This window comes from Myxocyprinus asiaticus, chromosome 32, assembly GCF_019703515.2.
Source record: "Myxocyprinus asiaticus isolate MX2 ecotype Aquarium Trade chromosome 32, UBuf_Myxa_2, whole genome shotgun sequence".
NCBI lineage: Eukaryota > Metazoa > Chordata > Actinopteri > Cypriniformes > Catostomidae > Myxocyprinus > Myxocyprinus asiaticus.
The window spans coordinates 19,910,168-19,923,830 of record NC_059375.1 but is presented as its reverse complement, the minus strand read 5'-3'; the positions used below and the strand labels follow the sequence as shown (position 1 = coordinate 19,923,830).

Genomic DNA, 13,663 nt, shown 5'->3' with positions numbered 1-13,663 from the left:
GTCCCAGATTACATTTCAGTAAGTTACATAGGCCGATTGACAAAGGTGGGCTAGGCCTACCCAAGATTTTGTTTTATTATTATGCATTCGGTCTCAGACATTTGGCTCATTGGTCGCCTGCACCTGAGAGAGCCCCTCCATGGTTTTGAATTGAACAGGAAGTTCTTGCCCCTATTTTGCCATTGGAAAGCCTTTCAATCAAACTAATCGGAGAAGTTCAGTTACACCCCGTTATCTCGCATTTGCACTCGGTATGGACAAAAGTGTCCAGAGTGTTTAATTCGGACATTTATTTAAATGTTGCCTCGAGCATATGGCTGAACCCCAAATTATGGATCAACAAGTCCCCTTTCTGCTGGTCAGAGTGGATTGTGAGGGAGGTTAATACACTCGGTGACCTATATGAGAGTGGAGTGTTGAGATCCTTTGAAAATTTTGTTCAACATTTTGGGATTCCCAGATCTCAGTTCTTTAGGTATTCACAGCTGCGCCACCTGCTCTGTACTATTTTTGGGAGTAGCATACACCCCCCCTAAAGTGGCAGATACTCTGGGAGTGGTGATTACTGCTTTTGGAAAAGGTCATGAGGCATCAGTGTATTACTCCCTACTAATTCAGAGTCTGGGGGATGGAGCTTTAACTTCTATCAAGAGAGTATGGGAGAAAGATTTAAACTTGGTATTGGAGGAGGGAGCGTGGGCTAGGATTATAAAAAATGTCAAGTCTGCATCTAGAGATGCAAGGGTGCGCCTTATGCAATTCAAGATTTTACATGGATTCTATTGAACCCCCTCTAGATTGTATAGGCTTGGTCAGACACACCCACCTGCTGGCAATGCCAATCAGAAGATGGAGACACAACCCATGTATTTTGGTAGTGTGTTAAGATCCAAGAATTTTGGTTGAGGGTTCAGAGTTTTATGTGTGACGTATTGGGCACTCAAATTTCATTTTGCCCCAGGCTCTGTATTTTAGGAGATGGGGTGGTCATCAATATAGGAGATAAACGCATAAAAAATTGAGTTCCAACCAGTGTCATGATCGGCAGACAAATTGTTTTAAGGGGATGGAAGTCAGCTGGAGCGCCCTCATTTGAAGAATGGTGCACAGAGATGGGGAGGGTGGTGGCTTTCGAGGAAGCGTCATGTAGATGGCTGGGAAGTTGGGATTCATTTGATGGGCTCTTGGGGAGGGGCAGTGGAGAGAAAAGTTTCGTTTTAAATCTGAGTGATTATTATTTTTTTTTGTGTGTGTCTATAATCATGTGTGATCACAGGGATGTTTGTTGAGGGTCAGGGTGGGGTTGGGGATTGGGAGGGGTAATAGTGGGATTAAATGTTGATTCTGTATATATATATATGTTTTGCTTTTCTTTGTTATCTATATGAATCAATAAAAAAATGTTAATCGGAAAAAAAGAAAAATGTAAACAAGTTTTAATTAAAAGGTGACTGAACTTAATTTTCCAGAAGGCGGTAACACTATACCTGGTAGATGCGAATAATGTAAGCAAGGAAAGACAAGGTCTTAATCTGAGCGGCGATGAAATCTGCATAAAGCTCCTTGTTGAACAGCTTGTGTTGCCTGTCACAGATATAAATAAGGAAAAGCTTTAAATGTCACTACGTGTTAAATTGCATCTATGAAATCCATTTCAGTGCATTAGCAGTGATGTAACACCACACACAACTCAACTAAATGCACAAGGTCACTGACCGAGCTTGTGGAGACACCTGCAGCATGATGGTGTTCATGATCAGAGGCACGAACTCCGACACCACATTATGAATGTTCAGTTTGTACAGCTAGGAAAGACATCACATGGAAAAGCAATTAGTGTGTTGAATAACAGTGGGGAAAATGACTAAGCAGGGCTCTGCTTGAAAGGTAAGTACTGTTGCAGAAAGATTACACCAACTATAGCATGCATTCAAAGATAAAAAATCCTTTCATTTTAAACAGAATTTCCACATTTTTATCAATAGACAAATGACTACATAAATCTACCACTATGTCTAAGCAGGTCATAATCTAATGATGTCTTGGAACATTTAATAAATCTTTACTGAAAAACATGATTTACACCTGTAATAATGCAAATAATAAAATGCCAAATTTCTAAAAACTTATTTCCTTTACCCTTAAAGCCTTCAATAACAGAGTGAAAAAAACAAATTTATCAAGACAATAATTTTACTATAATTTTACAAGATACTTTTGATAGAGTATAAGGTTTTTAAAGAACACTGAATGTTTACAATGACTGATGAGACATGCCTTTTTAAATAGAAGATGGCTGGCATTAAGTCGATATTGAATGAATGTTTTTATGAGCCCTCACCTGATACATGAGCACTACGATGATGGGCAGCTCTGCCAACACTTTGAGTGACAGTGATCCCCGGGGGATTATGGTATGCTGGAGGACACAGAACAGACAAATTAAAAAGACCGGTGAAACCCCAAACCACTTGTCATCATATAACTAATGACATACACGTTTAATTAAAGCATGTCTTTTTTAAATTTTAGTACCTATAAAAACCTCTCTTCCTGCATTAAGAGTAAAAGATCAAAAAACTTCTTAACCGACTGTATTAACTGCACCTCTACACTCAAAAAAATAAATGTAAGCCTGTTTTTAAGGTCTACACATTACAATTTCATAACAAATTTCCATTGAATTGAGTTTTGTTATCTTAAAATTAAATTAAACCTAAAATATCTAAGTTTTTTTTATTTAATTTTGTTAAAAATTACTCAATTCAATTTGATGGAAATTTGTTATGAAATTGAAAATCAAAATATTTCAAAATATATTTTTTAGTGTTTGCTTCAGCCAAAGGCAGGAACTTAGCACCATCTAGTGTCTATACAACGTAAATATAATTTGCGTTGGAATTCCTAATGAATGTGAACTGCACATAAAGACTGGCCTGATGCCATTACTATAATATTGATGCATAATGTTCATTAAATTAAAGTGATCCATTTAGAATCCAAACAGATCAGCAGCTGGACACTCAGATCTTATCAGTTTTACTTTCACCGCCCAGGCTTACTGGTACTTTAGAGAGCACACACACACACACACACACACACAATCTTACAAACAGTACCATTCTCTGGACTAAAGCACATCGCTCTCATCATTGTGTCTCTGCTGATCATATTTGTCAAGTGAGAATGATGATGATTTATTTTAAGGGTCTACTAGATATGAATGTGAGCGGCAGTACCGTCCGGGTCTCGCTGTCCTCACGCTCTGGTGCGGTCTTCACCAACACTGAGGTGATCATGCCCACCATCTCTGGAGATGGCACTGTGTTCTCTGCTATAACCTGAGGATTCTCAAAATACCTTGTCTGACAGAGAGAGAGAGAAAATTTTAGAAACTAGAATATGAATAGCAGTGTGCTTCAAATCAACATAATGTAAAAAAAAACAGCTTACCACAACTTTAGGCAGTTCTTTGTAAATTTGCTTCACAAAGTCCAAGAAGTGATGAATCTGTAAGTGTTGGCAGTAAGATTGAATTTCTTTGAGTGCACTTTAATAACCTTTACTGAAATATAGAAGAGCAGATTCTAGCCAACATAATAGGGCCAGAGGGCTGCATCTCACCTCTTGGGAGATCGGCGGACGAAACTGTTTATGCAGTTCAATGATAATGCGTAAGCATATGAGCACATTCTCCTCACTTTCAATCTAAAAGATTAAACAAAGAGGTAAGACTCACGGTAGACCCAAGAACCAGGCAATCCCATTATGAATTTTATTTAGGGTGCTTTCACACTAGCACTTTTGGTACGCACCAGGGTTCGTTTGACGTCAAAGCAGGGTTTCCGTTAAGGCCTCAATATACTTCCAGAGAAGTTCTTATTCGTTCAGAAGTAAAAAGTTCGAAACAGCCGAGCAACAGTATTCACCATATTCAGCCCCGCCCCTTTTCAGCGCTCCACTCTTCCGAACTTTGTCATCTAACTTCCTGTTAGTATTTAAGCTACTGAGAAGAGTCGATCAAAATGGATTATGTGTGGGAGCACAGAAAGTATTTTTCATCAAGAGTTGATGGCGTGAGTCCACAGCACCCCTTTACAATGTGAAAATGCTCGATAGGTGTTTTTCTGTCACTGTACAAGTTTGTTTTCTGACACTCACAAAGGTAAATCGGACCTGAAAGATCACATTCAGACAGCTATGACACACTGCACTTTTTCATGATACAAGAGTTTCATTGTTATACATGTAATTGTTTAATTTTTTAAGGTTTCAACTTAACAATTTGTGTTAAAATGTGTAGTTGACATGAAATTTCAAACAGGACAGCTCGTATTATTTTACATGCAAGTTCACGACCAAGGAAATTATTTGTACTTTTTAAAATTATTTTTCCTACTCACATTTTTAAGAGGCTTAAATGTGATTAAAATTGTTGTAAACGGAATATAAAATAAAACGTACACTTTTGTGTGTGTATGTGTGAGAGAGAATATAGTGGCACGCCTTCCCCGTCCCAGGTTTAACACTCAAAAAAATCTACTCACCTGAACAATAACGCGATGGTTGAATGACATTAGAAGATCGCCAGAGGTGTCTTAGAGATATTTTTAATGACTTTGTGTTTCATGAGCACGGAGGCATATCAGTACGTCCACAGCGTGAAGGTAGGATCTTGTGTGATGTGAATGATTTACTTTTGTTTTAAAATCTCCTTGCTCTGCTTCCAGTTCTTCTGACATTCCCTGATCACTTTAAAATACTCATGATCAATTTTGGCAACTATAGAACCTGTAAATCCACTTCACTATCTAATTACACTCAGACATCAACACTATAGAAATCTACATATCTACACTGGCAGCCAAAAGTTTGGAATAATGTCAAGAATTTGCTGTTTCGGAAGGAAATTGGTACTTTAATTCACCAAAGTGGCTTTCAACTGATCACAAAGTATAGCCAGGACATTACTGATGTAAAAACAACACTTTTGAACAGCATCATTTTTGATCAAATCTAGACAAGCCCCATTTCCAGCAGCCATCACTCCAACACCTTATCCTTGAGTAATCATGCTAAATTGCTAATTTGGTACTAGAAAATCACTTGCCATTATATCAAACACAGTTGAAAGCTATTTGGTTCATTAAATGAAGCTTAACATTGTCTTTGTTTTTGTTTTTGAGTTGCCGCAATAGACTGGCATGTCTTAAATTCAATATTAGTTTAAAAAAAAAAAAAATGGCACAAAAAAAAAAGCTTTCTCTAGAAACTCATCAGTTAATCATTGTTTTGAGGAATGAAGGCTATACAATGCTTGAAATTGCCAAAAAAAATTATATTTCACACAAAGGTGTACACTTCAGTCTTCAAAGACAAAGGACAACTGGCTCTAACAAGGACAGAAAGAGATGTGGAAGACCAGATGTACAACTAAACAAGAGGATAAGTACATCAGAGTCTCTAGTTTGAGAAATAGATGCCTCACATGTCCTCAGCTGACAGCTTCATTGAATTCTACCCGCTCAACACCAGTTTCATGTACAACAGTAAAGAGAAGACTCAGGGGTGCAATCCCCCCAAGAATTGCAAAGCAAAAGCCACTTTAGAAACAGAAAAGCAAAAAGAAAAAGTTAGAGTGGGCAAAGAAACACAGACATTGAACAACAGATAATTGGAAAAGAGTGTTATGGATCTTAACCCCATTGAGCATTTGTGGGATCAGTTAGACCGTAAGGTGTGTGAGAAGTGCCGGACAAGACAGCCACATCTATGGCAAGTGCTACAGGAAGTGTGGGGTGAAATGTCATCTGAGTATCTGGACAAACTGACAGCTAGAATGCCAAGGATCTGCAAAGCTGTCATTGCTGCACGTGGAGAATTTTTTGATGAGAACTCTTTGAAGTAGTTTAAGACATTTTTTTTCAAATTGTAATAGTAATTTTTCATGTTATTAATGTCCTGACTATACATTGTGATCAGTTGAATGCCACTTTGGTGAATAAAAGTGCCAATTTCTTTCCATAAGAGCAAAATCTGTACATTATTCCAAACTTTTGGCCGCCAGTGAATGTATATATATATATATATATATATATATATATATATATATATATATATATATATATATATATTACTACATTACATGCGCTAGACCGGAAGATCAAAGACATTTTTAAGATGGCCACGTGCTAGTTTCTCTGGCGCATAAGGTGAATACTGTTTGTGAACATTCAGACATCCGCCACACCACTGTGTAGTGATGGTAAGTCCGATTCATTTCCACGAACCGGTTCTTGCGGACAATTCGTTTCCATGAACCGGTTCAAAAAATGATTCAGCGGTTCTTTTACGTCATTATGTAATGACGTCTCTAGCACATAATTCTAACATCCCCGAGTCATAGTTTTCATGCTCAAACATTTAAATAAAGCCATATGTGAACGCACATAGCTGATTATTACCAATTAAGTTATAATAATGATGGCGTTTATTGTCATCAGCGTTTCATTATGTGATCCTGCATCTCGAATACGACTGATATTGATTACATCTTGGATAAGTTTCCTATATTAAAGTTTTGCACCTAAAGCACCCATTACAGACACTGTGCACAAACGCGGATATGCTGTGTCTTAAATTTTATTTAATAAAAGTAGTCATATGAATATTTCAAGTATGTTTTGGTTGTCATTAAAGAAAGGTCTCGGTTACCTACGTAACCTCAGTTCCCTGAGTCTTGTAGTGCGGCCAGCATTCGCAATGTCTCGTTCCCTCCATCTCAGGGAACCGAGGTTAAGTGCATAATCGAGATGTTCCCTCAGTACACTTGACATTGCATGCTTACAGTCCCACGGGACAGCGACCGACATGAGTATGCCACAAGTGAGTGACCCTCGTGTTGGGCCAGGAGGGGAGCACTCAGAATGAATATATGAACTATAGTCATATAGTATGAATTAACCCCTTCACGAACCCAGTCGGGAAGGGAGTTTATTTATAAAGTGCTTGTGACTTTATGGTAAATTACAACGGCCTGATGGAAGCGGTTGTGTAAAATGATGGGGAGCCTGGACTTAAGGGGAGGGGCATAAGTATATGTTTGGCAAACGAAATAGCAAACGCTCTAAACAGAGGGGACTTGTGAAGAGAGAGACATTACGTCTAGATTGTAGAACCTTGCAAATGTGTTTTGAGGAGACCATCCTGTTGCAAAACATCTGTCCTGTAAAGACACACCGTTCATCCATGCCCATGAGGAGGCCATGCCTCTAGTTGAGTGTGCTTTAACATCAATTTGGCAGATTTTACCCTGCGACTCGTAAGCCAGGGCAACCGCATCAGCGACCCAGTGAGAAAGTCTTTGCTTTGAGATGGACATTCCTTTCGTGTGTCCTCCATAGCACACAAAGAGCTGATCAGACAGTCTGAACTGGTGGGTGCGCTCAACGTATGCGTGTAGCGCCCACAAAGGGCATAACAAATGCAAGGATTGTTCCTCATCCAAAATAAATGGAGGAGGGAAGAAAGCTTGAAGGTGAACCACCTGCACTCTGAAGGGTGTAGTTAGAACCTTAGCCACATAGCCTTTTCTGGGTTTGACAGTGGCTTTTGAAAGACCAGGGCCAAACTCCAGACATGAATTGTCAATTGATAGTGCATGTAAGTCACTGACCTGTTTTACTGAGGCCAGAGCCAGCAGCAGTACGGTCTTAATGAAGAATCAACAGAGTCCAAAGGCTTGAAGGGGGGGGGTCCTGCGAGCGCTTTTAGGACTAAAGTTAGGTCCCAAGTTGAGACTGTAGCCAGCTGAGGTGGATTTAATCGTCTTGCTCCTCTAAGGAACTTTAAGATTAAATCATGTTTGCCTATAGTGGCATCGGCTTCAGGCGCCACATAAACTTTGAGCGTTGATGGAGTGGGTCCTGCTTCGAATCGCTCTTGAAGAAATATGAGAATTTCATGTATGGGGCAGTTTACTGGGTCTTTGCTATGTGAGAGACACCAATCAGTGAACACCTTCCATTTTAGCCCATAGAGGCATCTCGTGGACGGCGCTCTGGCCTGTAAAATGGTGTTCATGACTGAACACGTCACTTCTGGTGCATCTAGCACACTCCGTTCAGGGGCCACACATGCAGGTTCCACAGCTTGGGCTGGGGATGCCAGATTGTGTCTTGTGCCTGAGAGAGGAGATCTCTCCTCAGCGGTATTTCCCACGGCAAGCTGTATAGCATCTCTATAATTTCCTCAAACCATGTCTGGTTGGGCCATTTCGGCGCAACCAATAGAATTGTTTCCTTGTCCTCTCGGACTTTGCATATGACAGAGTGAATCAGGCACACCGTGGGAAATGCATATTTGCTTTCGCCGGCCATTTGTGGGACATTGCGTCCACTTCCAGTGGGGCTTGGGACTTCGAGTACCAGAGTGGACAGAGGGTATTCTTTACTGAGGCAAATAGATCGATTTCTGCTTTGATGAATATTTCCCAAACCCTCAATAGTTTGAGGATGAAGTCTCCATTCGCCCGGTATCACCCCTTGGCGTGACAATAGGTCCGTGCTGTAATTCAGGTGGCCTGGGACATATGTCACCTTCAGGGAGAGGAGATGAAGCTCACTCCATAGAAGGAGGTGACGCGTCAGTCTCAACAGTGGCGGTGAATAATTTCCACCTTGGCAGTTTATATTTGCCACAACTGTCATGTTGTCTGAGTGAACCAGGACATGACAGTTAGCTATTTCTGACTGAAAAGCCTTTAAGGCTAGGAATACAGCCGATAGCTCTAGGCGGTTGATGTGCCACGCTTGCATCGCATCTGTCCAGGTGCCAAAAGTCGGGCTTCCATCACACACCAACCTGTGTTGGAAGCATCCGTAGTCACCACTTTCCACCTGACAACCTACCCCAGCACGACACCTCGCTGGTAAAAAGGCAGGAGCTGTCCAGGCTGCTAAAGCAGCTATACAGCGGCGGGATATAGTGATGCGCATGCGCCCTTGGCGCCAAGCATGTCGTGGCACACAGTGCTTGAGCCAGCACTGAAGAGATCTTATGTGTAAGAGACCTATGCCGCTGCCATAAACCCCAGTGCTTTTTGAAACCGCTTCAGTGAAAGTGTTCTCCCCAATTTGAACTGAGACAGACACTGTAGTATGGCCTGAAAGCACTCGCTCGTGAGGTGCGCATGCTCACTCGTGGAGTCGAGGCAGACTCCCAAAAAGGAGATTTGTTGGCTGGGGGAAGAGCGTGCTCTTCGCCCAGTTCACATTGAGACCCAAGCTGTTTAGATGTTGAAGCAGTAAGTCTCTGTGCTGGCATAACAGAGCCTCAGATTTTGCCAGTAACAGCCAATCATCGAGGTAGTTTAAGATGCGCATGCCGCTCAGTTTCAGAGGGCCGAGAACCGCATCGATGTACTTTGTGAACATGCGAGGAGCCAGAGACAGTCCGAAGGGTAGGACTTTGAATTGGTACGCTATTCCCTCGAACGCGAATCTCAAAAACACCCTGTTGTACAATTTGGATATGAAAGTACACATCCTCCAGATCTATTGATGCAAACCAATCGTGTGGGCATACATGCGATAAGATCCGTTTCAGAGTAATCATTTTGAATGGCCGCTTTGTGAGTGCATGATTTAAATGTCTCAGATCCAGGATTGGCCAAAGCCCGCCATCTTTCTTTGGGACAAGAAAATAATGGCTATAAAATCCTTTTTGGGCTTGACAATTTGGCACAATCTCTATCACGCTTTTCACGAGGAGATTGCTTACAATTGCTTTGTAAGGATACACAACACCTGCCGAAGCGCTGCAGGGAATCAGGATGCTGAGGCCCGTTCACCAGTGAAGAGTCAAGCGGTGTGGCAGAGTGATGTTCACCGGAGCACTGCAGGGGAGCGGAGAGTCTTCTTGTAGCTGTGAACATTCCACCCGCTGACTCATGTATATCGACAGTGAAGATTGGAGGGCTTCTAGGCAAGAGATGATTGCTGTCTTGAAGGAAGAAATTCTGAGGAAATGGTGTTTGTGCACCTGTTTTTATAGCAGACAGCTTCGCACCAAAACGGGCGGGGCTTAAACACCATAGCCAATATTAGAATGTTGCCGTTATTGTAGAGAGGTTTCAACCAGGTCATGAAAGGCACTGCCCATATGCGTTAATAAACGCAATGTCAAGTGTACTGAGTCATAAGGGAACTGTGTTATTCGCGCATTCCTGCAGTGAGAAGCTTCTCCCTTCACATTCACATTAACAGCCTTGTGTTGCCATCTACTAAAGAGAAGGACACCAGGCTTATGTGAATCTCAAGTTGCAGAGAAACACAGGACATATCTGACTTCACTTTGACAGGAAAATGCTTTGGTTTTATGAAAAATTGGAGGAAAACAGTCATAAATGTAAAAAAAGGGATTTAGCCAATTAAGGTGACCGTGATTATGATAACCTAACGATTTGTTATTTTAATATTTATTTAAAAACTAAAAGATATGTGGCAAAATGCAGTTTGGTTGTTTTGCACCCATTGTTTTAAGTTTTTTTTAATTAGACGCTAATTCCATGAAGGACGTTTATTTTTATTTTTATGGAAAAGCAGCTAAAAATCAACAAATATTTATCATTAATTTTACTTGATTGTGTCACTATTAACCTATATTGCATTATTATACACAGTCCATTGCATTTACAGCGCAAAATAAACACTAATATGAGATGGACAGATTTTTTCCAATTTGTCTGGCAAACTTTTACATTCCTGGACATGTCAGCCGGCACAAAAATCTCTTAGCTGAAACTCTGTCAAAGTTTGATTTGTTTTGGTGATGTGAACGCTGTTTTCAGAACTTGGGTGTGTACCCGCAAACCACACCTGAACCTGCTTGAAAAGGTGGTCTAGGGTACGGTTCATGTGAATTCTGGTACGGTTTCCTGCTGATATGAACACAATCGTACCAAATCGCAGAAATGAACCACTATTGGTGATGCATAATTTGCGTCTTTACAGGCACTCAATCACAGTTATTCTGGAACCATGTCTTATACCTGCTAGAGAGAAGATTACATCTTTTGCAATGTATCTGCGGGCTTGTGGCAGACAACCGCTAACATCCTTCACATTCAATGCATCCGTGGCAGACAAACATAAGTGTCATTCGGTGCATAAAAATGTTTTAGTGGTAAATCCAAAGAGAGGAATACTTTAATAACACAACAAAGCTGACATCTTCTCGAGTTGTTACAGTGATAAACAGCTGCCACTTGTAATCACGTTGATGACACAATCGGTACATGGTTCGGATCCAAATATTATGATATGAACAGAGACCAGCGGGGGAAGGAAATAGGGCTGCACGATTATGACAAAAATCATAACTGTTGATTATTTCCCTAGATTTTGTAATTGCGATTAATTTTGATTAATAGAATTTATATTAAAATTAGTGCTGTCAGTCTATTTAAATTTTTAATTGTGATTAATCAAATTTTTTTTGTAGTTAATCGTGATTAATCGCAGATTTTAAGTACTGAAATTTGACTATATATATATATATATATATATATATATATATATATATATATATATAAATACATACACATATATATATAAAAATACATACACATATATATATATATATATATATATATATATATATATATATAAATACATACATATATATATATAAAAATACATACACATATATATATATATATATATATATATATATATATATATATATATATATATATATATATATAAATACATACATATATATATATATATATATATATATGTATGTATTTATATATATATATATATATATATATATATATATATGTGTATGTATTTTTATATATATATGTGTATGTATTTATATATATATATATATATATATATATACACACACTTCTTTTCTTGTCAAAATTCATTTATGAATTTGGAAAGGAAACAAAACAATATGTAGCAATATAATGCTTTATTAATATTTTCCAAACAAAGCCTTCCACAATATAAAGACAATGCACTAAAATATCACCAATTCAAATAATATTAAACATTTCCCAAAGTCTAAGTGGGAGTTTGACTAATTTAAAAAACTAGTCTCCCCATTGGTTGCATATTTATTGCAATGGGCATTAAATACCTCAAAATGTCATCCGCCGCTTTATTAATCTGACGGCAGACTGTGCCTATCCACTTTGTTACATCAATCGTGAAGCTGCGTTCATGATTTACGTCAGGGCAGCAATGCCAGTGTCGAGTGCCGCTTTGAATTCACCATGAAAAAAGCTTGCAAACAAAAACGTCTCATTCTGCGTTTTGGTGATAGTTAAGATTTGACCTGCTTCTGTGGTAATTAAAATATGCCTTACATGCTTCTGAAAAATACTCCCCATCTGGGCTTGTTTTATACATCAAATTGTGTTAAGAGGTCCTTTTTATCACGGACAGGGAAGCGCTGTCAGAGGTTCTTTTTTATTTACTGAGATAACAACCTCACGGCTCTATCATAAGAGAGAGCATAACAGTCAACTAGAATGTCTATTTGACTGCCTTATTATAATATTTTATGCTAACCTTGTAGGCTAAACTTGGTAGAAGGGCTCTGGCGCTGTGGCGTGTGCATCAGTGTAATGACTCCGGGCGGACATATTACAAAGTTTCCGCCCTTCACACCAATGTTTATGCTGTACTAACGGTAAATGCGTTCATCGAAAATTTAATAATTAAAAATTAACGCATTAAACTTTAATCACATGCATTAATGCATTCATTCTGACCGCCCTAATTAAAATACTTATTTGGGAGGGGGGCCTGGGTAGCTCAGTGGTAAAAGACGCTGGCTTCCACCCCTGGAGTTCGCTAGTTCAAATCCCAAGGTGTGCTGGGTGACTCCAGCTAGGTCTCCTAAGCAACCAAATTGGCCCAGTTGCTAGGGAGGGTAGACTCACATGGGGTAACCCCTCATGGTCGCTATAATGTGGTTCGTTCTCAGTGGGGCGCGTGGTGAGTTGAGTGTGGATGCTGCGGTGGATGGCGTGAAGCCTCCAAGGCAACGCACCCAACAAGCGACATGATAAGATGCGCGGGTTGACTGTCTCAGACGCGGAGGCAACTGAGATTCATCCTCCGCCACCCGGACTGAGGCGAATCACTACACGACCACGAGGACTTAAAACCGCATTGGGAATTGGGCATTCCAAATTGGGGGGAAAAAGGGGGGAAAAATCCAAAAAAATAAAATACTTATTTGGGGTGGATCAACTGCATACTGTATGCAGTTGATCCACCCCAAATAAGTATTTTATTTTTTTGGATTTTTCCCCCCTTTTTCTATATATTGGCTGCACATCCAAAACAAGCTGAGAACTAGGTTCCTAAATGACTTTATTGCTGTTTTATACATCAGTAAAACAAGATTAGTTACCTAAATGGTCAAATTTACACTGGCCCTCTCAGAAGCTTAAAAACCAAAGCTGCTATTCAATTTATGAATAAATCATATACAGAAGCGAGCAATGGACATGTCTCTCTTTGGTTGATCAACCACTGCAAAAACATATGTTAAACAGAAAATTAAATGGAAAAGTTTGACGCAACATGAGTAGACCTACATGGACTGCTACAACTGACACTTCACATTTAGTTCATAGTGG

The 13,663-nt window shown here is 39.6% G+C and overlaps 1 protein-coding gene across 2 annotated transcripts in view; it reads right to left on the bottom strand.

Moving 5' to 3' along the window:
- Positions 1–13,663, bottom strand: part of trrap (transformation/transcription domain-associated protein) — a 133,162-nt gene that overhangs the window by 117,832 nt on the left and 1,667 nt on the right. For both annotated transcript variants that reach the window (XM_051667374.1, XM_051667373.1), the window contains 6 exons: positions 3,625–3,708; positions 3,454–3,510; positions 3,240–3,365; positions 2,342–2,419; positions 1,717–1,805; positions 1,488–1,584 (listed from right to left, as the gene is read on the bottom strand). In XM_051667374.1, coding sequence (XP_051523334.1) covers positions 1,488–1,584; positions 1,717–1,805; positions 2,342–2,419; positions 3,240–3,365; positions 3,454–3,510; positions 3,625–3,708 — 531 coding nt within the window. The remainder of the gene's footprint in view (positions 1–1,487; positions 1,585–1,716; positions 1,806–2,341; positions 2,420–3,239; positions 3,366–3,453; positions 3,511–3,624; positions 3,709–13,663) is intronic.